Below are 27,017 nucleotides of genomic sequence, written 5' to 3'. Positions count from 1 at the left end.
GAAATCCGCTCTCAGATTTGACGTTGACAAATGAGCAATTACAGGAGCGATATTCACATATCACATTTGCGGCTAGCATGACCTGCGATTAGCCCTGCTGATGCCAAATGCAAGATGCGAGAGATGTGCCAGTCAATACAGTCGCCTGGGAAGGCAGCGTGGCCCATTCTGGCATGTCATCCATCACTGGTTCCACTCGGCTGCCACAGCTGTGTCACCCCCTCCTCCACCCCCTTTCTCAGACACAGACTGCTGACCCCACTGAGGACGCACCAGCAGAATGATCAAATGTCCCTCTGGGATAAGACACAGCCATCCTGGTTCATTGACAAGACAGAGAACAAAAACCTTGTTCCCTACATATTCTCTGCCATAGTGACATCTTGATCGATAAGAAGCTGTAAATACCAATAAGCAAAGTCATGTGAAGAAACATGGTTGCTTGATTTTTTCTTTAAAGGCAAGGATTAGGAAGAGCAGAGTGAAGCCATTAGCTGTGTGAGACTGGCACAGAGGGTGACTGGTGTTAAATAATTACCAGTGAAGGCAGCGAATGGATGAAAACAAAGATGAAATCAAACAACACCGGCTAGACGTATTTCACGATAATTACTTGCCATGCTGATTTTATCAACATGCCAATCATTGAGGCCAGTTTGCTCCTTTTAAAATTCCTGTCAGATGTGAATAACCCACAGTCAGGATATCAGACAGCATGGGTGAATTCCCATGCGCTCTAAGAGGATATTCATTGGAGGGCTTAAATCAGTCAAGCTCCAGACCTTTGTCCATATCAGCAGACTCAGGTTGCTGGAGTCTCTTTTAAAAGATCCTTCTCCACCCTCTGCTAATTAGTCCTGCAGCCCCTTTCATTTTTAAAAAGGAAACGCTATGTGCAAGCTACAGCGCTGGCAAATCATTGAGCTGCAAGCTTAATGGGAGGCAGCTTTTTATTACGTAAAGCAGGCTACCATAGTTAAGAATGTTAATTTTATTTAAACAACAGCAGAACAAAAAAAAATGAATAAAAATAATTCATGTCCAATAAAAATATGATAATTGCTTAAAAACTGATTTCTTTAAACAGTTGGGGAAATTGTATTTTAAGGTGCGTTCTATATACAGGCTGATCCAGAGGCAGCGGTAGCCACTCTACCTCTAGTTTAGGTGAGTTTAACAGGGCAGAATCTGTGATAAAAGCAGATTTCTAAGACTGTTCTCTATAAATAGAGAGCAGTATTCTTCAGTGTACCTCTCTCCTTTCTACTCCTCTTTGTCAGGGCAAAAATCAGTGTGCATACAAGAGGCTTTTTTCAAAAGAAATTATCTGTGATCCCAGTGTAAACAAGAGGTTGGATAACATTCACAAGTGAAAAGTCATTAAGTTACTAAGCCATTTTTCAATGTGGCATTGCTTTATATTAGTCTGTTTGTTAGAGGGGAGGATTAAATTGTACCCTAATCAATCACTATAAAAATGATTATAATCAATCTATACATAGAGCCAGTTAAATACATAGAGGATAAATTGTGTACAGTGATCTCTTTGCAATCTAAGGACTTCTTACTAAAGTTAGCCAACAGACATATTAGAGCACACAATCCTGTTTGTTTCCATAACTTAGGCAATAATGTCACCAATTCCTATAAATACCTATTCTGAAGTGCACAGGAGCAGAGTTAAAATTATAGTAAATTGAGGAGGTAAAATGCAAAAGTTAAATTTACTCTGCAGTGAAACTTTATATGTGAACGTAAATGTAATCTATTGTGATTTACTGAGGTAAATAACTGAATGGGTGCCAATGAAAAAGAAAAAAAAACGCTGTGACTTATTCACTGGGGAAACTGAGGATGAATACTGAAAAAGTAAAGTGTTAATTGTTTCAATCTTTTTAGGCACTGATGGGCGACTGAGGGATTTGCTGAACAGCTCTTCATCTTCCTCTCTGAGAAGTCTAAGAAGTGGCTAATGATTTTTCCCCGTTATGTACTGCTCTGAAAAGTGCTTCAAATTTCTTGCAGTTTATATCTCTAACTGACACTGAGGGAGATGTTCACGCCTGACTGCACTTCAAAATACAGATCTGAAACAAAAGGCAATGTCTGCTTAAATATTATCCCCTTCCTTGGCTATTAAAAACAACCTTACATGATTAAAGTCAGTCAGCTGAATATGTCAAGAGTGACCACAGAAGGATCCCAGAGCCTGAGCCTTTCATGATTCTCTGTTATTGCAAAGTGAAGAGTACGTCTCAAACAAATTAATTTAATTTCTGCCCCCTCAAAAGCCTGAAGCTACAATCAAGAATATGCATATAGATCTACATCTTTTTTCAGTATTACACTATGACTGGTTTCTTGCAGAAGCACATACGCTCCCTGTCTCTCAGCCAGGTATCGACTTCAACAGTTCTCATTATCACAGAGGAGGAAGCTCTCTGAATCAATTGATGACAATGATCAACAGCGTTTATAACTGGCTGTTGCATCATGTCTAACTGAACGAAAAGAGCAGATGGAAGGGAGCAGTTAAAAGTTAATGAATGCTTAAAATGATCACAGGGGTCATATATGCACCAATGAGCCATGACATACTGACCGCCTGCCGAATATTGAATAAGTCCACCTCACTGTCATAAAAACTCTAAAGAGGTTGACAAGACTGCAAAAACATTTAGATAGGTGACAAAGTGACCTAAATGTGAATGTCAACATACAGATTTTCTGAACAGAACACTGCACTGAAACACGATGAGCAATGTTGCTTACTTTACTCCTGTATAGATTTAATGTTGTGGCTGATTGTTGTAGTGTATGGGCAATAAGAACACAGTATTGGCTGTTAACGTGACAGCAACAATATCAAATACAACTGTAGCCAACAGGCCTGCAGGCCACTAGAGGAAGCAATAGAAGCCTCAGGCCTTTTATGTACTGCACTGCAGTCAGCACTTCACTCAGCAGTGTGGGGACACCAGCTCCTGCCAAAACGTATCCATGCCAAGGCCTGCCAGCTTGCTCTCCCCACCCACTCTAAGGGCCAAAGCGTGAGCGGTGGGGCGCCGGTAGGCGGGCGCAAGGTGAGGCTGGTGGGCGGGTGGCCAGGCTGGAGCTTCCTGACACGGGAACACGCCTAACAGCAGGATCAAACTAGGTGCAGAATGAATCACTACCTTTCTCACAAACTGAATAAGTCAGCGATGGGCCAGCATGCAGTCACTTTTGCCATCTCTACAATTAACAATGAATCTGAAAATGTAATCTACAATCTAAAAATACTGCTGCAAATGATCATCACTTAGACTTACAACTTATCCAGGGTAGGGATAACACCGGTCTAGAAAAGAGACAATTTTAGGATTACTTTGGAATCCAGCTTTAGAAGAGACAAAACAAAAAAAGTATTTCTTTAAATGTGTTAGTTCAGCGCAGAGTATCAGTTAAGTCCTAGAAAATTAAACACTTGCTGACAGTGTAATGATGATACCAACCAGCAGTGTAGATGTAAATGCCAGCAAGTCTAGTAGTGAAGCAATTTTACACTTTCAGATTTCTAGCCCTGCAAACCTAAGCTTGGGGTGGGAGATATAAGCAGAAGGTACAAACGTTCATACCTGCTCAATCTCATTCAAATGAGCAAAAGTAGCAAGGATTTTCTGAGCTGTGGCAAGTCCCTAGTCAGAGCGAGAATATTATCTCCAGAGCAAATAATGTCCTGAGGACCAGTGGCTACCCAAATCGCTTCTTTAAAAAATAGAAAGCTACTCCAGGCAACTATTATTAATCCTCAGATCCAATGGGAAGTTGAACCTTTGATCTGTTTAGGGTACTGTGTATTTGCATTTTATAATGAGATCAAAGCAAGGTCCAGGGCCTCTGCAAAAGGCAGCCCTGTGCCCCATCTCTGCTCACACAACAATTTACAGACCAAAGCTATATTTCCCTTTTAATAAGATCATGTAAGAGCTATGGACCTTAGTGAAAATGCATAGGGGGATTCAGTGTTAGGCAATCAACAGTAACCTACATTCTCCTCAAACTAATTTTCTTTTCCTGTACACAGGTGCAGAAAAGAAAAAATAAAACCCTGCCAGTAGCAACAATCTCCTCAATAGTTCATGTTCAAGAGCAAACATTTCAAGCATTTTTAAACTGGTTGAGAATTGCTCCCGATTTTCTTTGGCATTATTCACCTGGAAGAAATGCAGAGGGGAATTTACACACACTGCCTGAAGTAAGTCCACAAGGAGCTGAGAGAAGGTACGAGGATGGAGGTCAACACTTGAGTTACTTTTTGTTTGTTTCCAAAAGAGAATATAGCAGAAAAGAAATCCTACATTCTGTCACTCTGTCTCTGCCCTGATGATAGTTTTATATTTTCAGACAGCAAAACAGAATCAGAGCAATAACAAAACAATTTTTCAAGTTGCTTTAATATAGTTCTGTTAAATGTGCACTGTTACAATATAAAACAATGTAAATTTCAAATATAATTAATTTAAATCTAGTTTAACAAACATCATTTGACAGTGTTTATTTCTAATCTAGTTGGGGTATATATATTTTTAATCTTTAATCGCTTCTCTGTCCTAAAAGTCTTGGAATTAAATGCTGACAAATTATAAACACAGTTGACATTCTGACTGAATAAAACAGCACTTAAATCATCTCAAAGCTACAATGATCAATTTCACAAATCAACAAATTAAATAAAATCTATTGTCAAGTTAAATAGTTTGACTGGTCTGATACCATGCTGCGCCTGTAGTAATGCATCATGAGGTTGTCTAAGGGAATACCCCCTCCCTTGCAGCAACATCCTCAAATGTCCCGAGGCCATGCATCTGCAGAAGATATGCAGCATTTGCCCCACGAACAGTTTCAGCAAAGGCGAACAAATGCTGATTTATCATTCGTGACACGCAACTCAGCATCCGTGATGAGCAAGAGTTTTGCACATTTTTGTACCTTTCCATCAGCCTCTATTCCTTAAAGTGAAATATAAATTATAAATTGAATACATTTCAAACAAAATGATTTATTTTAGAAAAAAAGTTTAATGCAAAAATTACAATATGTATTCCAACATAAAGTCATGTGAAAAAATAAAGCAAGTAAACAAATAATAAATTAACGATGGCGTATTCTTATTAGTTCTTCAAGCTATATAAATAAAACCTAAGGTGAACATATTACACTGTGCTATTTAACAAAATTAGGTAAACTCTAAGCAAAATTCCTCCACAATGATATGAAGACTGATAGAAATATAGAAAATGATTATTTCATGGTATTGCTGCTAAATAAGGTTCTATTAAGCAATAAAAGCATGAGATGTACTCAGTTCTTTACACATTTGCTTTGGCTTAGCTATGGTTAAATAATGACAGTGTAATACGTTGTTCATTTGATGTTGTATTTAGCTTATTTTAAGATCTGGTAAAGACCACATTGTTTTTAAAATGTCCCAGAAAAAAAGGGTGTATGCATGTATACTTTAAGTAAAGTCATCATTCATGACTTGCAAGACTCGTCACTGCAAAGCAAAATTGATGGAGAGAAATATATGGCCTTCTGACCTTCTGGTGAGAGCTGTTCCTAAGATTAACTTTTAATCTCAGAGTAGTAGTCTGGGTCAGCTTCCATTGTCTGTAATACCTTTGAAATTGAAAAGACTGAGCTTCAAATATCTATCATGACAAAAAAAGACATACAACACTGCATTATAGAAAAAAGCTCCAGATAGATGCTGATGCTTTTTTTTTAATAAATATGTTTAGAACACCTAGCATGATGTATACTATAGTATATCATTAAAATAAATATATTAAAATATGTATTAGTATATATAACATATATATAAATATAACTGATATCTAGCAGTCTTGTAGATGTTCAAAGATAATGCTTTATGCAATAGAAACAGGGACACAAAAGCTACAGTTTACCAGCTGAATCATGAACAGGAATGCAGAGACAAACCTTCAAAACATGAATCAAAAGTGCCTCTGAGATCCAGGGAGGTGTGTGGAAATGCACTAATTGCTTGCTCATAGATGAGACATTCACATCTTTTTGACCTTGATGAATTATATGTTTTTATTGACAGCACTTATTGATATTTCTTTCTTTTTTTTTTTTTTTTTTTTTGATACTATTTTTTTTTTTATTCCAGCACTGATATTTCTTAAAAGCCAAGGCTAATAGAGTTCCATTGAGATGATTAAATGAGTTTCTGGTGCCAAGATTAGCCAGGTCTCATCTCTCAGCCTGCATTATCATACAGAACAGACACATGTGTGTGTTGAGTCTCAAATTGCTGTGACTGACATCTCCAAGGGAACAGGAGAGCAATGACTAAATCCGACCTACATTCACCCCACCCTGGCATGCCTGCTTTCAACTAATTATACACATAAACATGCATGCTCAGTCACAATATAGGGGGATTCGTTTAACTGCAAAAATACCGAATGATGCATGCACATAAAAAAAAATACAGTTTCATGTCAGCGTTATTCATCTTACAAATCTTTGATAATCTGAGGTTTCTTTTTTTTTTGTGAAAACCTTTACAAGTATATGAGTTCCAAGTGACTTTCTGATGACTGGGAGGGAAACCGTTCCCAGGGCTTTTGCACAGGCTTAGATGAAAATATCATTTGTGTGATGGGATGTGAAAATTCTCCAAGCACGAAAACATTAGGAACAAACCTAAGGCTACTGGAACTTGTTCAAAAGCCCCAGGCATGAAAACATTCCAATAATGGATTTCATTCCATTCTACTGTGTTATGCAATGAAACAAGTTCAACATATCCTATTTTCTTTATGCTACATATTTTTATAATACTCTCTATTTCTATTCCTATCTATCTCTACGTTTATAGATATATAGCTATCTTTTTTGTAATTAATATATACACATATATATACACAAATATATATATATATATACACACACATATATATACATATATATATATATATATATATGCAATAAATAGCTGACACAGCTAACCAGCTAGTTCATATTTAACGAGAAACTTCGTCCATGGCGGGACGTGGTTGTGCTCGCAGCGGTGTCCGCGTCTAAATCCAGCGTGTTGTTTACATTTATGTACTTTCTCACAACTTCAATCAGCTGTTCATTAAAACTATCCATTCAACCGGTCATCTGGGGAAATGCGGCCACAATAAATTTATCAACGGCCACGTCAAATCACAATATGAAGATGATCAGTTTTTCCGCAAATATGGCCACCTTAAATTCAAGTGGTAATCACAATCATTATTAGTATCTGCCTCTTTCTTGTTTAACTTTTCTTGTATTTTTTTTTTTCTTCTCTGCCTAACAGTTTTATTTATTTAACTCTGTTTTAAAAAGTTATTACTCGTGCTATATTAAAAATCTGAATTAGGCATTTTCGCGGCAAAATCACCTTATTTTGGGAATGTAGGTGCTGTGTCACATCTGTGAACAGAATCCACCAAAACCCCCTTTATCCTCCTTATTTATGAAGATCCTGACAGTTTTACAGCCTCATATGCAGAGGACTCATATGATATATCACACAATTAACTACTTAGTCATTGCATGTGCGCCACACTCCTTAACAGTGAAGTGCAGCAGGATTTATTAGTGCTCATGTCTGGGTATATGCAAGCACTCAAATATAAGCACTTGTATGTGTACTCGGTTCGTAAAAATGTGGTATCTGTGCATCCCTTATATATATATATATATATGTATATATATATATATATATATATATATATATATATATATATATAGCATAGCTTCATCTGTATTTAGTTAGTTATCTATTTCAGTAGGAATTCTCAGAAAAAAACTGACAGGGAAATCATGCCATTAACAAGAATTGAGAAAAAAAATTGTGACGCAGGCTACTGACTATGATCACATCTCCAAACTGTTTTTTCTGTTTCCAGTGCAGTACAGCATCCTGGTTAGACTGATGTGGTTTTTCACACTTTTAATGTGACGGTATTTCTACATTTACAGCCCACATGTAGGACAGAATCTGTTGATAAGTGCTTTTCTTACTAAACTAGAAAGTACCTGAAGAGCGTCAAACACCACCAAAAGTGAGTAATTCTATCACTTACACTTTACTAAAGGCATCATTCCAGTTACGTCAAATCTATATTAAGCCTGACATAGAAAAGAAACCCGTTCCATTCTTATTTCCTATCGATGTGGGTTAAAATGTAAAAGTAAAACCCACAAATTTAAATAACTAGATCATATTGTTAAGCATCACAAAGGTTTGTGAGATCCACTTCTTAGTATGCACATGCAACATCAATGGGGCTTTGTCCGCCATTTTGTGGAACAGAGCTACTATTTACAGCTACATTTTCAGGTTTCTCACTAGCAAACTATGTTAAAAAACATGTCTAAAACATGCTAGAGAGAAATATCCATATATTCTCCTCTGTGCATGGAAGTGTCATTCTTATCAGTAGCATGCAATTTAAAATCCTGTGCTTGTTGCATATGCACCAGTAACCCTTTCTACATGACATTTCAGTTGAGCCCCCTCATCTGTTGGCTTAACATCCTTTTCATTTGGTTGACACTTTGTAAATGCAGCAATCTTTATTTCTGCTCACTTAAAGCTGGAAGGATAGTGGGGAACTGTCATCTTCTATGAAGCAAAGTGGTAGAAAAAAATTCTGAATGATGGTGATCACTTAAACATTTGTTGAAATAAGATGGTAAAGAAAATAAACAACATTAATAGTGAAAGTAAGAACATTTCCACATGAACAATGTGAAGGGAACTCAAAGAATTGGGACTAAACAACTGTGTAGCCTTAAGAAAACTTCAGTATGCTAGGGAGCATAAAGATTGGACTCTTAAGCAATGAAATAAGGTCATGTGGTCTGACGAGTCAAGTTTTACCCTGTTCCAGAGTGATGGGAACATCAGGGGTAAGAAGAGAGGCAGATGAAGTGATGCAGTCATAATGTCTAGTGCCTACTGTACAAGCCTGTGGGAGCCGTCTATGATCTGGGGTTGCTGCAGGTGGTCAGGTCTAGGTTCCGCAACATTGGTTGGTTATTTACATGGTTATAGGAACTGAGGGCTTTTACCCCTAGTTCCTATATGTCCAAATGTGCAAAAAAACAGCCTGGTTCCCGAAAAGGTTATAGGAACTGCAAAAGGTTCCTACAGTCAGAAAGGGGCTATTATGTGTCCAAAGAATGAGGTCAGCTGATACCTGAATATACTGAACGAGCAAGTTATTCTATCAATGAGTTTATTTCTTCCCTGAGGGCACGGCCCTATTCCAAGATGACTTTGCCAGGATTCATCAGGCTCAGATTGTGAAAGAGTGGTTCAGGGAGCAGAGACATAATTTTTACACAGGGGTTGGCCTCCACAGAGTCCAGACCTGAACCCTTTTGAAAATCTTTGGGATGTGCTGGAGAAAGCTTTGTGCAGTGGTCGGACTCTCCCATCATCAATACAAGATACTGGTGAAAAATTAATTCAATACTACATGGAAATAAATCTTTTTTTGGTGGCGACTTTTTTGGCCAGGTAGTGTATCAAAACCATGGTCGGCCATAACCACATCAACTGGAAAAGGTTTCTACAGTAGTCTACTGTTCATTGTCATTTGTTTATCACGGCACTGCCTCCAAGCTAGGAAATGGAGAATGGAAATGTTCATTAATTTCCTTTTTGCCTGCTGATCGTGAGAGTTGCTGTTGCAGCTGAGTACACAACTGGGTGAAAAAATGAAATATTTGTCAGAAATTCAGAATAAAACAGAGATGAAAAAGGTGATGGCCACGGCTGAACTGTTGTAAACAGAATTCTGGCAGATCAATCCCACAGTTCTGTGCATGGTGATGTCGGGGCACATTCTCTATGGGTTTACTTTCCAAGTGAACAATCAAAGTTAGAGCAATTGCATTCTAACTAAACTGAAAATGTTGCATTTCAAATCTTACATTTGACGCTTTAGTACCATTTCTTCCCTTATGCTCTAATGTCAGTGTAACTATAATCCATTAGAAAAAAGAAAACATTAGTAACGCCAGAAGCATCAGTTTGATTACCACTTAGGCTACCCACCCTCAAATGTACAAAAAAATGTCAACTAAATTCTACTACATATTTAGATATATTATTTGGATTAATCAGACACACCCTTAAAATTCTGAGCAATGCAGTCTGAATATTTGTGAGTATACACAATGTGCACAATGAGCAAATGATCTATTCATTATAAGCTGATGTAACCTTGTATCAAGGCATAAAAAAAAATGTTCAACACTCATTTTAACAATTCATGTGAAAAAGGTACACAAGTTGACAAAACTCACAGGTGACACCAGTGTTAACAGAAAACGTATGCAAGTTAAATCAAGAGAGCACAAATGCTGCTGCACTACTGCCAAATAAACAAGAGATGATGAAGGCAAAAGAGGAAACAAAGGTTGCAAAATGAAACAATTAATTTCCTTACAAAAGACCTTTCCACAAAAGCTAAAATCAATCCATTTATGATAACACATGCTTTTTGATCTCCCCCTCACCTCCATGCACAGACACACACACCTCCTTGCTGCCTGTACATATGCCAGATCTGGTCTCCCCAGGAAATGGGCTTCATACATCTTGTCTGACTGCAATAAAGGAGTGCCTAAGATTCTATTTCCAATAAACGTCGACTGATTGGAAAACTCATTCTAATATCAATTTCCATCTGGGCTCTTTAAAAGGCAATCAGCATAGCTTCATCTCAGTATATCATGGGCTCCTTGAGATGATGACACAGCACTGGCTTTCTCCTTCTGCATAATGGCCTTCTCCTATCAAGGCATCTGCAATGAATAATACCACCCATGAATGGGCTATTTAGTCTGTGTTCGCACAGATAGGGGCCACTTCTCTGAATATTAATCCAGAGTTTTACACTTCATATGGTTCTCTTAGAGCTGCACCATTTTTCATTCAGGGGAGTAAGGCACTTAGTGTGATTTGCCATACTTATAGTTTCTCTCTCAGCTTTCTAGGATGTGACAATGGTGATTACCAGAGGCATAGCACATTGTTAAAGATGCTCAGAACCTACAAAACAATGATTTAAGCCAGGAAGTATCAGTTTCACCTCTTATACAAATGCCATCAACAACTTTTCACAAAATGTACAGTCAAAGGGATTTTTCACAACCAAAAAAAAACAAATGAAAAGAAACTGACACAAATCATGTGATCAATCAGTTCAACTTAGAATGGTAATAAAGACTAAATGTTACTTAGTGTTAACAAATCTGTAGAAATCACAAGAAAAAAAAAACAATAGATTTATCCCAGCATGTACTGACTGTGCTCATTCACCTGTGCCCGAGTCCCTCACTGTTGCTTGACAACAACTGTACAGGAACTACGACATCTCTTTCCTTACCTTCCAGCCACTGCCCGCCTCCCTGTAGTAAGGAAAGTTATCACAGATCCACTGGTAGATCTCGCTCAGTGTCATCTTCTTCTTTGGCGAGCTGTTGATAGCAAACGTGATAAGGCTGGCGTAGCTGTAGGGAGGCTTGCCGTCTTTGTGCTGCTGCACCTCCTCCTGATCCAAAGTGGTGTTATGATCCAGTAGGGTACTCTTCTTGCCCATGCCTGGCCCATGGGCATTCTGGGCATCAGCCTTGCGGATGGCTGCCTGCATGGTCAGCTGAGGAAGCCAATCCATGGACGTCAGGCTGCTCTCCAGCTCCGACGCCATTGTGACGGCAGACTGGGAAGGGGGAATGGGGAAAAGGTGGAGGTGGTGATTACTGTTGGTGCCTGATCAAAAGCGTCTCAGGTGTGAGAATGGACAAAGTTGAGTGGGGATGAAATCAGGACCCCTCAGCTCAAGACATTAGCACATCATCTTCTGTGGGTCAACTCTAGAGAAAAAGGAGAGAGAGAGATGCTTATATTAGTAAACTAGTCTTTGTTTCAAGGAACAACTTTACATTTGAAAAATTGTATGCATATCAACTATACTGCAGAGAATGAAAACCAAAAGTGAGGAATCAGCTCTGTAGAATTTGCACAAATGCACAAAAGCTCTATTCTATTCCCTGTTCTGAAGATCTTAAGCCCAGCATTTTCTCCACCACTTGCTGCTCTTAAAGCTGACTCATAGCTGGGACTCCATCTGCACAGAGAGAGTAAATGCCAGGCAATTGTTTTCACAACTGCCAGCCAAATGGGGGAATGGCTCAGGAGGAATTCCAACTCTCTTGAGGGTAGTAAACCCCCACTATTTTCTTCCCTGCTGCCTTCCTGCTTCCCTCAAATGGAGCCTCAGCCGTAAACAAGCCAACTAGCGTCATCTTGCAAACTGTCCTCTGCTATACGTGTGTTAGCCATGTTGTGCAGAGAGCAGTCAGCCAGCAGCAAGCCTCACTGTCCCTCTCGGCACACTGCCATCTGTCTTAAAATAGATGAGCAGAGTAGAAAGGCCAAAAGTTGCAAACATAGGTGAACATGAGAATATATTGGGGGAGGAGGGCCAGAGTAGGATGATATTGCAGTATGTAAGGTCAGAGGAGGGAGAACAGTTGCGAGAATGAGGAATCCTCACTAAGTTGTGGGATTTTTTTCCTGACTGAGCACACTCACATGTGTGTGCTTTTGAGTGTCTATCTGAGAATGTGCAAGCTTGAATGTGCAGTATCATACTGGCTGAAGGAAAAAACCATAAGCACTCAACAGATCAAATATTATATCTTTAAAACCTTTTTTGTTTTTGGTTTACGAACATTAAAACTGCTACTAAATCTGTTTATTTGTTAGGCACTAAACAAACAGATTTAGCAACAGTTTTCTCTTTAAACAGCAACAGTTAAAATATTTCTTAATATATATAAAATCAAATATTTATGACAAAAAGCATGACATTTTTTATTAACTAAAAAGGTAAAAAGTCAGCAGGATGAATTTAAAGCTGTGAAGCTGCTTCCTTCTAAACACAGAAGGAGCAATATCTGATGAATATCAGCCATTAGGCAAACAGACAGAAAGCACGATGATGGTGAGGAGAGAAAATTTTAACACAAGGCATAATAATTTTCTTCCATGCACCTTTAGTGGTTCATTATCCAGATTTCTTGCCTATAACTTCTATAACTTTGCATTCTTAGCTTGACTATTTAACTTACCATCTTGCGCCTGCACCCTCCCTCACCGGGCGTTAAGGGGCTGACATCCGGTTTTACGAGTGTACAATAATTTAACTATAAACATGTTATCCACAGAAAGTCCAGAATCTCAGAACAGCTTAGTAAAACCATTTCTATCATCACCAAACACAGTTAAGACAACAAACAATTAAAAGACCAGGTACACAAAGTCCAAAAACATATGTAAATACAAATTATGTCTCCCCGTGTCCACCCGATGGCATCAATACAAACAAACAACACCTCTAATGAAAGCTCACATTTTTAAAAAAGATTCCAAATCTGTCAGTTTGATCTCGCTATGCCCAAGCTTTACTAAACCAGAGGAAAAAGAAGGCCCAATTTATGCTTCACATTTGTAAAACATATTTGTAAATTGTCTAAATTGTCTCAAAACTTAACAGCCACCTGCATAAAACCGCATTTAGTTTAAAGAAAAAAAAAAAAGTGTGTCATTGTCTTTTGGGAGCAGTTTCCCATCCAAAAATCACAATTTTCTGGCCATTTGCATGGGTCTTGATGGACAAAGATAAATTTTGGTTCTTTTTCTTCTTTAAGTACGAGACAGAAAACGTCTCCTCATTTTAATAAACCCACTCTCTCCTGATTACATCAGACCCACCGCTACAGCAGGGCGAGACATGGGGGAAGAGGACTGCAAACCTCTGCATGTGGTTTCTTGGTGGTTTCCAGTGAGAGAGAACTTTGAAAAAAAAAAGAAAAAAAAAAAAAACCTGCGTTAACACGTGATAAATATAACTGTGTGTATATATGGGATATGTAGAGGGGGGGGGGGGGATAACTTAAGCATATGGGACTCTGATGTCAACATGAAATGCAGCAGGAACAGAAAAAAATGCCGAAATTGGGCTAACTCCATTAGCATCAGTCGGACTGAAATGTTTCATGGTAGTCCTTTTCAACTGATCTCTCACAGCAGGGGTTAGCAAGAGCCCAGCAGCCAGTTCAATATCTGCTATCATTGCAAACAAGCAGAGCTGATGATGAAGGCATTTTTGCACAACCAGACAAGATTCAGAGAGAACAAAAAAAAAAAAAAAAAAAAAAAAAAAAAAGAAATCTGATGCCAGGAGATCATTAATGGTGCAGAGCATTGGTCTTAAATCTTCCCTATAATCAGAGCCGAATTTCATTTCATCTATAAACTTTTTTTAAAAATACTCCCAGAGAGAGAGAGAGAGAGAGAGAGAGAGAGAGAGAGAGAGAGAGAGAGAGAGAAACACTAAAGGTTTATCTCTTAGATGCTTTAAAGTTGGATGTGATGGAGAACAGAAGTGACCATGTCAGCAGGCCTGAAATGAGGGAGGACTGTCCATCTGTATGATCTGCATGTTCCAGCTGGTTGTTGTTTAAAATATATTTAATATTTTCCCAAAACTATTTTCAAAGATGCTTCCTTTGGCTGCTTGTTGAAGCTCTATGAAGAAAGCTGGCAAAACATTAAAACAGCTTGCTTAGCCACATTGAACAAAACTCTAAATTTTAGCAGCATGCAGACGAAAACGGACAATAAATAAAGCTAATACAGTGGAGATGGTTTGAGAAGTTATGCGGATATTAAGATACTTTATCACCACTGTAAAACTTGTAAACAGTATATAACTCTCGATATTTTTAGCTGCTTCAGTCTGATCGCTTAGAGAAGAGCTAGTTACTTACTCTTCACAGTGCAACCCTGCAACATTAACACACTTGCATCATGATAGCTCAATGGTTGAACACTTCCATACAAACACAGATGGCTCAAAAGCTGCTTTCCCAACTTCTGCAGTCATGAGTGGATTGGTAAATGAGCAGACTTGTTGACTGGCTGCATTGAAGGGTGAGTTTGACGACTCACCTGTCAACACAGGTGAGTATTTACAGGTACATCTCACTGGACCACCAGTACAGATTGTACGTAACTGTCATGCTATCACTTGAACCAACACAGCTGCCACTCTGAAATTTACTGATCTAGAAAAGTTAAGCTAATAAAAGATCGTTTTGTTGCCCATATGTGCTACATCAATGCTCAATGCTCATCATCTCTCTTGATTTTCTTCTTGATATTCATTTTTGGGTCTACCCAATACAGGAGCACACACGAACGCAATGCTCCAGAAAATAATAAAAGCTGGCAAAATTATGTCCCACAATTATGGCTGCAGTGGTCCGGGCTGAAATGTTCAGGTGTGTTACAGAACAGAATAGACACAAATATTCAATAGAATTAGGCACAATTTGAAATTTTTTGCACTTCAAGAAAATATCAAATTTCCTGTAAAAATCTCCAATGATTTTCCACTTTACTAATTGACTAATTACTGCATCGAAATCCAGAACATTTCAAATTTAATATCCTTTAAACATGATAAAGAAAACATGCCTCTGCAAACCGAGCAAATGGCAACCAGAGGTGATGAGATGAGGATTGATGAAAAAAAGCTCTGTGCCCGATACACACAGACACATGCCATTTGACCTTGCATGCTAATGATCCAGCTGCGAAATAATCTGCAGGGCTAAGATGGTGTTTTAATTATAAAAGCTTGGGCAGTGGCAGGAATGATGTAGCACATATTAGGAGGAAGTAAGAAGGCCCCCCTGCTGCCTTCATTACTCACTGTTGGACTGGTACAAGTCCCTACATGCTGCTGGATCAGGAAGGGCTGTCTGAGTATGTTCACCAGTGGCTTTGGGGGTGATGTTCCCAGGAAACAGGTTAGATGTGAATAAAAGACGGAGGAGATAAAAAGACTTCAGGTGGCTGTGAAGGACACAGTTTACCTAGCATCAAGCCTGGCAGGGAAAAGAAAAGGTCTGCACCCTTTGGCAATAGTTTGCATCCAAATGGAGTATGAGGGTTCAGGTTTTAAGACCATAAGTGAAAGGAAAAAGACTGATCCTACACAGCAAGGTGCTTTTATGTGGTTCCAGGAAAACTGGTCCCATCATTGTCATCACCAATAAAAGAAAAGTTACTTTTCTTTCTTGACTTTAATTTGTTTCTATTTTTTTTAAAAGGCTAATGGACAGTCAAATTCATTCTCCATTCAGCACTCAAAGTTTCTTCATCCTCTGGGGATTAATGGCAGATTAAACTCTCAATGAAAAATTGAAAGCATTTATGCAACATCTTAATTTCCCAAGTTCTTGACAAGACTTATCAACAGTACTGCTGCCAACTGAGCTCTGACAGGAAATCAGTGACTGTGTTTTGTGTTTCGGCTACGAGCTCTGAAGTGGTTCAGTCAAACTGACAGCAAGGTTATTATACATGTGCCAGACACTCTTTTATTCAAGAATCCCCAATGAGGCAACAAGCTGAGTAACAACCAGGGATTACTCAATACAACACAGAAGATTACGTCAACTTCATCATGTTAAGCAAGTATGTAGAAAGGTGTAAGTCAGCAACTGCGTCATAAAATCAGAGTTGTTCCTCCTCTTCACTATTGCAAAATTGATGTCTGTACTTAACAAGCACTTAAAATTTTAGTACCCCTAACAATGCATAGCCCAGAGTAAAATTAATATTTCAACTGTGGTATTGCTACAGTGAATAGCACTTAAATGTCTTCAACATTTTATATAATAACAACAAGAACCAATTTAATACTAGTTCATATTTAGACTGAATGGAGGATTAATATGTACTACTTGTACACACATGTTAAAAATGGTCTTTGTACACTTCATGGAAAATGACTGTCAGAGAACTAAATGTCTAAAAAATCTTCCCCCTCTAACATCAGAATTATTATAAAATTCATAATAAAGACTCAAAATTCATTATAAATAAATTTATGTTTTCTTTAAGTACTACTTCACTTAATATTAGCAATATTAAGATGGAAAAGGTACAAATGTGTTGTGTGTTGATTTGAGAGATTCCCCTCAATGTTGTGTGGGTGCTGCTAAAATTTTCCACTCTGTAGCACCACTGGTAAGAAACTGTGGACCACTTTTAAAACCCCTTTTTAAGTAGTTCCTGACATACATAAACCAAGTGAAGAGTTTGACTTAAAAAAATATCTTTTCTCATAAAATAATAAACCTGGATCACATTTTGTAGCTCGTGGCTGTCATGTTAAAATAAGAAGATGTCAACAAGTAATATGAAAGTACTCTTTTTTGTCGTTTGCATTATGTTGTATAACATATCACCTTCATTCCTAACGATCGCAAATGGTGCATTAGTGAAATTGCAACTTGTTTATGGTTCTGCAGTAACAACAAAGACTAAATAAATATTGTACAAAGGTTATCTTCCCAATATTGTACAGATTAATTTCTGCATTCAGCCGTGAAATTTCATAATATAATTCCAAAGACAGCCTCATGAGTGATTAATATTTTTAAATAGTTCAAATTTTGCTTGTGAGAATTGTCAGAATTACGTTACAGGCCATGGTGACTAAAATCTACATGAAAAAAGTTATAACGGCTTATCTTATATTGTGTTATTGTTTAAACAGAACAAAATCCAAATACAGTGCTTCATAATGATTAATTAAAAACTAATATGGTATTTTTGATTGACAAGGAACAATCTCAAACCACTGCTGTCAAGATTTGTGATAATGTGCCAACATGATGTGAAATATCCTATTTAAGAGTCCATTTAACCATTGTCACATAACCTCTATGACAATGAAAGTTAGAAAGGGAAACTGAAGCAGAAGAACAGGAGTCACCGCAAAGAAAAGGAGTGAATACAAAAAAAAAAAAGTGTTAGCCAATGAGAGAGAAAAAAAGAGTGTTCAAAAATAAGCTTGGAGTTCCCAATACAGAGAAGTGTTGAAACAGATTATACAAGGACAGAAGAACTGTAAAATTCAAGAAGTAAATTCAGAAACCACAACACTACACGTGTTTTGGAAAACAAATATAAGACGTCAACATGCTACTACATCTAGTCAATGTGTGGAATATAATGACAAGCACATAAAATATAAATATTTTTGTCTTTACTAAGGAAATTGCATTTTGCCATTTTAAAACATTTTCTTTTAATCTTAAATGCTAAATACTGATAACTGTTTTTAAAATATGTAATCACTTATAAACAGTACTACACTTGTCTACCAAGAAAATCTAGCTGCCTACGTAAAAGAACTTCCCTTCAAATACTTGTGCATTACCGTCATCATTTCCTCACTGAGAACAAGAGTAGGCCATTCAGCTTACATTCTCACTCTAACTTGCAAACAAAAGACTGTTTATAGGTACCATAGATGGGGACTTGAATCTGGGACTTGGACTCGAGTTGTACTTAAGTTGCATCTCCAGTGACTTGGTGATATGACTTGGACTTGCACTCAAAAGACCTGAGACTTGACTCAGACTCACGATTTGAGACTCATAAATAATCTTTTTTTTCCCCTCTTTATCCGGTCTCCTGTCTGTTGTGTGTTTTTTGTGCGCTATCATTTTTCCAAGACACAACAGTGACATTACGTCACACAAACACAGACACATCCACACGCGCAATCAAAACAAATACAGCAACCCCATATTTAACAAATCTGTTGTTACAGCACTATAATAAGTTCTAGGTATTAAAAACTTAATCAAAGGACTAAGACTAAGACTAAGAGCAGGAAACTGCAACGTTTGTGGTATAAAAATAATAGGCTATGGAGTGGCCTACGTAGTCCGTGGACTCCAAAGCCGTTTACTGTTCGTGAAATGAGACAGCCTACCTAGCTGATGAGAATTTCCCATAGCAGCAACGTAGGATGTTAAATCACTGTAATCTCTGAACAAGTTTTGAATATCATAGGACAATCTAGTGAACGTCAACACTGACTGAGTTGGTTCTATCTTACCTTTTTAACTGAATAATATAAAATTAAAAAAAAAAGCTTTTTGAGGGTTTTTTGTTATCCAGCCAATTAACCCCTTTAAAAATCATGAATATCAAATATCACACGATTTTTAATGCCACCGTTCAACAAATGTGTTTTTAAATGTATTTGGTTTTGTCACATTTCTACTAAAATGAGGTAAATGAAAAACATACTATTCGAAGCTTTGATGCTCATTCATGTTGTGTGAAATGAATTCTGGGAGAAAAGAGGCCGTGAAGGAACCACCGCCAGTAGATTTTCAAATATAACAAGACTTTATCAGACGCGATATAGAAAGAGGGAATATCGTTTATATCGAGATAGCTTGTTTTGAGTTAAAAGCATCTTTTCTGTTGCATTTTGCACAGCTGTTTTTTGTTATTGTCATTTAAAAGTATTTTTCAATAATTTTGTTTTAGGAACATTTAATTTAATATGAAGCTACTTTAATTTCAGTCAACTGTTTTAATGCACATGTGCTGCTGATCCTTAATAAAAGTGTATTTAGCACAGAAGGCTGTAAATTAGAACGGTCTCTTTGGTTACTTGACAAAAAAAAAAAAAAAAGTTATAAATAAATATATATTTTTATATTCATATTGCCCAGCCCTAGTTTGTAAGGTGGATTCAGAGGCGCCTTCCAAATAGGACTTGGCACGCCGCTGTGATGAATGTAGCTGACGAACCTGCACTTCAAAGTGCATAGACCCTGAATTGGGAAACAGCTGTTGATTAACTTTTCTTCTCAACAATGGTCTCATCTTCGGGGGATAACCAAGTCTTGTCTGGTTTTTATTTTGCTGCCCTTAGCTCAACATTCGGTCATTCTGCTTGTCTAGCTTCAACTTCTCCAGCAACTTACAAACAGAAGTGGAGTAATCGACTGTCTGTTGTCACACACATTTCAGCCATGTTTGATCGAGTAAATAGACTCACAGCTGATCATCATGATCATCAGAATTTTTTCACAATCATTAAGCCCTACACTCTACAAAAGTGTAACATATTGGCCCTCCTCTTTACATTCAGGGAAAAATTATTTCAACTGCAGTATTAATTTTAAACATATGTGGGTCCTGATAGATTTTTGTACACTCTTGTTTAAGTTATGTTGAGCATATTTACTAATCTGGATACATTTCCAGGTTCATCTATAGGTTTTTCAAATTCAGTAAAGCAAAAAAATGTCCAGATGTTTAAGCTAAAGATCAGTGTTGTTACAAAATGTCAGTGGATAAAAGGTGAGTGAGCCATAAGACTTGACCTTGACTTAAGGCCAAAGACTTGACTTACAAAACAGGACTTGTGAACCTCTATAACAGGCACCAGAGCAGTGCTCTCCTGCACTTATATGCAATTTCCACGATTAATCCCTATTTACTACAGCCATGCATCTGTCAAGGGTAACACTCCAACAGCATGCATCTGCTCTGCTACAGAAACACAAACATTAAGACCAGTGACGACTGTGCTGCTGTGCTGTCCTTTAAAATTGCAAACATGATGAATGCTGCATATAAAGCAATGTCACTAGGAGTCAAATAGACAACAATATATGTTTACACTAGTGATTATTGAATGTTTCCTACACTTTAGTATGTGTGGAGAGATACAGCAAAGAGAGAGAGAGAGTGCAAGCTCATTATTACAAGAATCTTCCTGTAGTGTGATTGTTACTTGGCAAAAGGGAGGGGAATCGCTAAGCATGCTCCCTCTGTTATGCCTGAAGATTTGGCACATGCACTCACAACAATAACAGTGATGTAACCTGGTAACAAGCCTTTGGTATCTGTACTTCGACCGAAACCCAGGTCATACCTTCCATATCAACGGCTTTATATCAAGCGTGGGAGAAGCCCTTGTTTTCCTAGCAATTTGCAAAGGGTATAAACAAGGAGGGGTGGGAACTCTGCTCACCTGCCCTTCAGTCAAAAGAGAAACTCCTCAGTTTTTCCACCCCTGCAGGCAAAGGACTTAAGAGTTATTTTTGAGATCTCTCAAACTAAAATAGAAGTGTGCTTCAGTATTTTGTTTGCACGTGAGCTCTGTAATCATGCAGCGAAATACCCTAAGCCTCATCTTCATTAAAACACAAAAAGTAGGTAACAGCAATGCCAAGGCAACACTTTTAATGTCAGTCCTCCTTCTCAATTAAAGGCTTAATGGCTCCACTGAACCCCCCCCCCAATCCCCCCCCCCAATCCCCCCCCCAGGAAGAACGCATTAATAACCCAGTCCTTACTTGCATTTTTAGGATGTGTCAATTATCGCTTCACCGCTCATGCATCTGAGCACATTGTTCATCTTACTGCACCAGAGCCGGCTGCCAACTGAGGCCTTTCACTGCTAACCGAATGTGCAAGATAGCAATCCATGTGTAAGTGCTATAACTTGGCTACATTATGTTAAATTTGGTTTTAAGATTCAGATAGGCAGATTCCTCTGCTGTGCTCCTAAAAAAAGATAAATGTATGCATGCTCTTTTGACTCCCATACTCCCTCAATCCCACTTCCCCTATGGTTGAACACATCTAGTCCATAATTATTCTGCCAGTCAATCTGGTGAGCAACTGTGACTGTTGGGCAGTGGGAAGAGTTGTCGACAAACCAACGCTAAATCCTGAGATGATCCAACCTAAAAAAAAATTTAAATAAAAAAATATAAGACACTTTTGTTTTATTAGTCAATGCCAAACAAGAGGAAGCCTCCTAAATATGCTGTAAAGACAAAAAGCACTCAGCTGCTGCAGAAAGAAGCAGGCCAGGCAAAGGCACAGAGGATCAAAGATATACGAAGCGTCTGGGGATCAACAGTGGTGCTTCAGGCTGTCTAGAGAGGCCACAAAGCAAGCAAAAGCTTTTGTAACCTCTGAATCCAAACACAGCCACACTAAGAGTTTAATGTGAATAGATGCAACAGAAGTAAATTTTAGATCTGGTCTCAGCAGTCAACCACATTCCATATTAATGGAATGGTATGAATATAGAGAAAGAACCAAAGCACCCAGCTCATTGTGCAATTTGTAAGGTCAACATAAAAAGAAGAAAAAAAACTGTAATGAAATAAGCCCTTTCCAGTGAATCAGAGCAGTGATTGTGAGGGATGTCTTGGAGTCCCTAACAGCTTGCCTGGGAGGTGGCCTTTGTTTTCAAGGTGGCAGGGATGTCCTGACACCAACCATGCAAACCCAATTACTCCAGTCCCACAGCCTGGGGGCCAGCATTAACAGAGTCCTCTTGGGAGATTGACTCCATGCCAGCCGGGCAGCCAGCAAGATCCTGCTGAATCACAAGTAGACCACTTAAGAAACTGGCAGGTCCAGCATTTGGTGGGGAAGGCCTATATCAGTCTCCACTGCCCCCCTCCCCCTCCCTCCCTCCAAGCCAAGCAGTGGGTCAAAATTAGCCTGAGATAGATATATAACTGAAGTAAGAAATCTATCTTTAATGAAATCCAGTATGGTAATTTTTATTTCCTACCAAGAAGCAAACAGTCAGTGTCAATAATCACATGCTTGTCATCAGAATTCAGCAAAAGAAAATTAAGCACCAAAAGCTGAATTTGATTTATTAAGTCACTGAGCATATTCACACGCACATCAAAAATCTGACCGCTATCCGATTTCTGGAGTTACCAGATTATTCAAGTGATCGTATAGACAGCATAATCTGATATGTTTTATCAGATAATGGCAGTTATCAGATTATTAAAAAAAAAATCTAATTACAACACACAGATTTCTCCTCAGCACTCTTTCCAAACATGTATACCCTTATATCTGATTTTTTCTAAAACCCAGTCACAACATGAATAGAACACAAACAAAAACAAGATGGTGTTCAGCAGCAGGAAGTCGGAGTATAAACCAAGTACGCTAAAGCATTTACATGCAGTCTATTTTGCGGGTCCCTTAGCTCCCACATTTGCACAGCAAACGCTAAGACGGTGGATGCCACCATGTTCAAAGATCAAATGTTTTGAACAGGACGCTCATACTCTGAAAAAAATGTGATAATGGATTGGAAAATGTAGACCAGGGTTTTTTGAACATCAAATTTAATAAGTTCAAGTAGAAGTGGTAGATAGGATTATTAATAATTATCGATTTTCGGAGATCCAAAACATCAGCGATGCCTGTTTTATTACAGGGCATCAATGTGGAAGTGGTGAAGGATTACAAATACCTTGGAGTGCATGTTGACAATAAACTGGACCGAGTTAAGAACACTACTGCACTTTACAAGAAGGGTCAGAGCCGTCTCAAGGTTTTGAGGTCATTTAACATCTGCCAAACACTGCTTAGGATGTTTTATGAGCCTGTTGTGGCCGGTGCCATCCTATATGATGTTGCATGCTGGGGCAGCACGTTGAGGGTTGCAGATACAAACAAACTGAACAAACTGATCCGCAAAGCATTGTGGGGATGGAGCTGTACTCTCTGACGGTGGAGTCGGAGAGGAGAATGTTGTTCATAATAAAGTTAGTACTGAGCTATACCTCCCACCTGCTTCACAACCTGCTGATTAGTCACAGGAGTAAATTCAGTGAGAAACTGATACCACCGAAATGCTCCACTGAACGACAGGAAATCATTCCTACCTGTGGCCATCACACTGTACAACTCCTCCATACAGCAACAGCATCCACTTCTTTAGATTCGCACCTTGCATTACATTTACATTATACTGTTTATCATACTGATAATACTGTACATATTACTCACTGGCAGGATTGATTCTGTATCAGTTTATATAGATATTGTAACTAATTTGTGTTTTTTCTTATTGTAATTTTTATCTTTATCTTATCCTTTCTTTATTTGGTATGAAGCGACTGTGTGCTCACAATTTCCTCTGGGATTAATAAAGTATTCTGATCCTGAAAATGATCTGATTACCTGCAGTTATCACATTTATTGCAAAAACAATTGCTTCTTTTTTTTTCTGTTACTGCGAGTATATGTGTGCAATATCGTATCGTTCGAGATAATACAGCAAGATTTTCTGACACCGCTAGAAAATGTGATATCACATGATCACACATTTCCGGTAGCATGATGTCATTTAACTGCACCTCAACTTGTGCAGCTATATGTGTGCAGCACAGTGGACATCAGCTGAACAAGGGAACACAGCAGAGCAAAGAAATGTGAGGCTGTGCAACAAAATGAATGTTGTTTTGGCTTTCAAAAAAACAAAACAAAATAAAAAGAAACAAAAAAAAAAAAAAAAACTGATATCAATGGGGGGGGGGGTGTGGAGATGCATGTTCTCTCCATGCATGTGTGGGTTCACTCCGGGTACTCCAGCTTCCTCCCACAGCCCAAAGACATGCCTGTTAGCTCATAAATCTAAAATCTAAATTCTCCCTATGAGTAAGTTTGAATGTGAATAGTTGCTTGGCTCTCTGTGCTGGCCCTGTGATGGACTGGCGATGTGTCCGGGTTTTACCCTGGCTCTTGCCTGCTAATTGCTAGAATAGGCTTTACAGTTGAAATATGACACATAATGATTACAAAAAAAGCCTTATTTGAATATTATGTGACAGCTAGATTCAACTATTAAGTCACGATGCATTTCCAAACCTAATCGCAGAACAATTTCCCATAAATCACTTTAATGCAGTGATAAAAAAAACAATAATAAAAAAATAAATAAAAGTTTGGAAAGGAAAGAAGTTTTTTATTTGTTTCTTTATTTTTAATGTCCTGATGATGACCGTTTTATTTAGTGGAGTTTCTCTAAATAATCTTAAAAGGTCATAAAAAGTGAGTGAGCATGTTTTTGTGAGCGGCCAAATTCATGTTTTGAGAATCAGGTCATGACTTTCAAATCCAAAGAGAAGTTTTAAAGCTGGTGCTGAGAAAACCCTGTTAACAATGGCTCTCCAAGACAAAGCGGACTCTTTCATACCAACAAGCACACTATCTAGAAAAAAATAAAAATAAAAATAAACCAACTTAAAGTAACTTGCAATGTTGTTAATTTGTTAGATGTTCCTCTCACATAAAGCCTAAAATTGTCTTTATTCAGGATGCCACTGGAGCTAGAGTTATAATTAAAACCATTTTGCTTTTTAATCAATATTCAATCTCTCAGAAATAATTAACAGCATATTAAAGAGTTTACTGCCTGACAGAGCTGGATGGCTCTACATCATTAAGCTGTTGAAGCACTGCTCTTTGACTCCTGACATCCCACTTCACTGGTTTACTGCGCCTCCATACAGGCTCTTTAAAATGCTCCTAGTGTCACACTGTACCTGCAGATAATAACACAGCCCACTGATAACATGTAGCATGTAGCATGTACAGCATATTCTCTCGTTCTCCCTAAAAGGAGGTTTTTGCAGGTTACACATAGGCAGACAGTCCTACATGATCAAACAGAAATGTGACAAATGCAAAGTTTATTAAAAGTTCCCAACTAGAGTTCCCAACATAGAGATTTTAAAATTTATCGAGACTTTTTCACATGCAAAATAGAATAAAGGAATATCATTTATATCAAGATAGCTTGTTTTAAATTAAAATGATCTGTTTTTTTGTTATCGTCATTGAAAAATGTTTTTCATTAATTTTGTTTAAAGAGTATGTCATTTAATATACAGCTACTTTATTTTCAGTCAACTGCTTTAATGCACATGTGCTGCTGATCCTTAATAAAAGTGCATTCAGCACTCAAGGTTGCAAATTATAACTGTCTCTTTGGTTACTTGACAAAAACATTATAGCAAGATATATATCATATCATGATTCAGGTAAAAAAATATTTGGTTCATATCACCTAGCTCTACTCCAAACTGCAAAACAAGAAATATAAGTAAATTATGTCTGACGTTTGATGGGCATATTGGGGCAGCCATGGCTTAGGTGGTAAAGCTGGTCACCACCTGCAGCTTGAACACAAATCCCTCCACATGCCAAAGTATCCTTGGGTAAGATGTTGGCTCAATCCCAATCTCCACCCAAAAGCTCAATTACTGAACCTTCACAGACTTAACTGGCATTATAGCTCTAGTGTTTGAGTGTTTAAACAAAGAAGGTTCAAAGAAAAAGCTATAAGAAGCAAGAATAGTGCATGCCATCGTGAAATCAGGTTAGGAAACAATGCATGATCGGACTGCTATGTAAGGAATGTTTTTTGTTTTTAAAAATGTAAAAGAAATGGGAGCAAGAGTAAGATTTTTCTGGACTAGGAAGTAAACAGATAACAGCCCAAACAACATGGTCCCCCCATGGCACTGTTAAGTTAATGATGGCAAACATAAACGAGCTATTCTCTTACATAACACATGAAATGACGCACTGACTTGTAGTCCATCCTTTTGTGTTAATAATTTGTAAAATAAAGAGAAAAGAAAATAAAAAAATAAAATAGGCACATTAGGCTGCGCCCAGTGGTAAAACTCATAAAAAAATTTTTAACAAAGTCCCATTGTCCCAAGAACTGTTTGCGAATTGTGACAAGATGGTGGCAGTATTGAGCTCTAAAAACATCCAATAAATAACCACAACAGAGACCAGTCAGACCCTGTTGATTAGAAGTTAGTTTACCAACAGACTTTTTCCATTCATGCAGGGGTTTGTATTCATTTTGACAGAAAGACAGCAGCCACATTTATGAGTCACCAATTTACCTATGAACTATGCATATGTTGTACAGTTAAGTCCGTAAATACACAGGCTCAACGAAGGGAGCCATAACAGCTTATAAAAGTCTGTATCAGAGACTTAACTGAAAGTGAAACAACTCTTGGTCCATGTGAATTTAGCAGGAACATGCTTAAAAGTCTATAATATGGAAATGGGAATTGGGCCACTGAACCCCTGATGACGGGCTGGTGCAATTTTGTATATGAGCAAATGAATGAGGAAAAAAAAAGGGAAAATCTTTTGTAGAACCCAGCCATGATTAAGATATATTATATAATTGCAGACCATT

At 37.9% G+C, this 27,017-nt stretch overlaps 1 protein-coding gene across 2 annotated transcripts in view; it reads right to left on the bottom strand.

Moving 5' to 3' along the window:
* foxj3 (forkhead box J3) overlaps positions 1-27,017 on the bottom strand; it is an 84,264-nt gene that overhangs the window by 32,783 nt on the left and 24,464 nt on the right. For both annotated transcript variants that reach the window (XM_041979839.1, XM_041979840.1), the window contains exon 2: positions 11,451-11,937. In XM_041979839.1, coding sequence (XP_041835773.1) covers positions 11,451-11,771 — 321 coding nt within the window. In that variant the 5' untranslated portion in view covers positions 11,772-11,937. The remainder of the gene's footprint in view (positions 1-11,450; positions 11,938-27,017) is intronic.

Source organism: Melanotaenia boesemani, chromosome 3 (genome assembly GCF_017639745.1).
Source record: "Melanotaenia boesemani isolate fMelBoe1 chromosome 3, fMelBoe1.pri, whole genome shotgun sequence".
In the NCBI taxonomy this organism is placed as follows: domain Eukaryota; kingdom Metazoa; phylum Chordata; class Actinopteri; order Atheriniformes; family Melanotaeniidae; genus Melanotaenia; species Melanotaenia boesemani.
The sequence above is the reverse complement of the archived record's forward strand: the minus strand, read 5'-3'. Positions and strand labels throughout refer to the sequence as shown.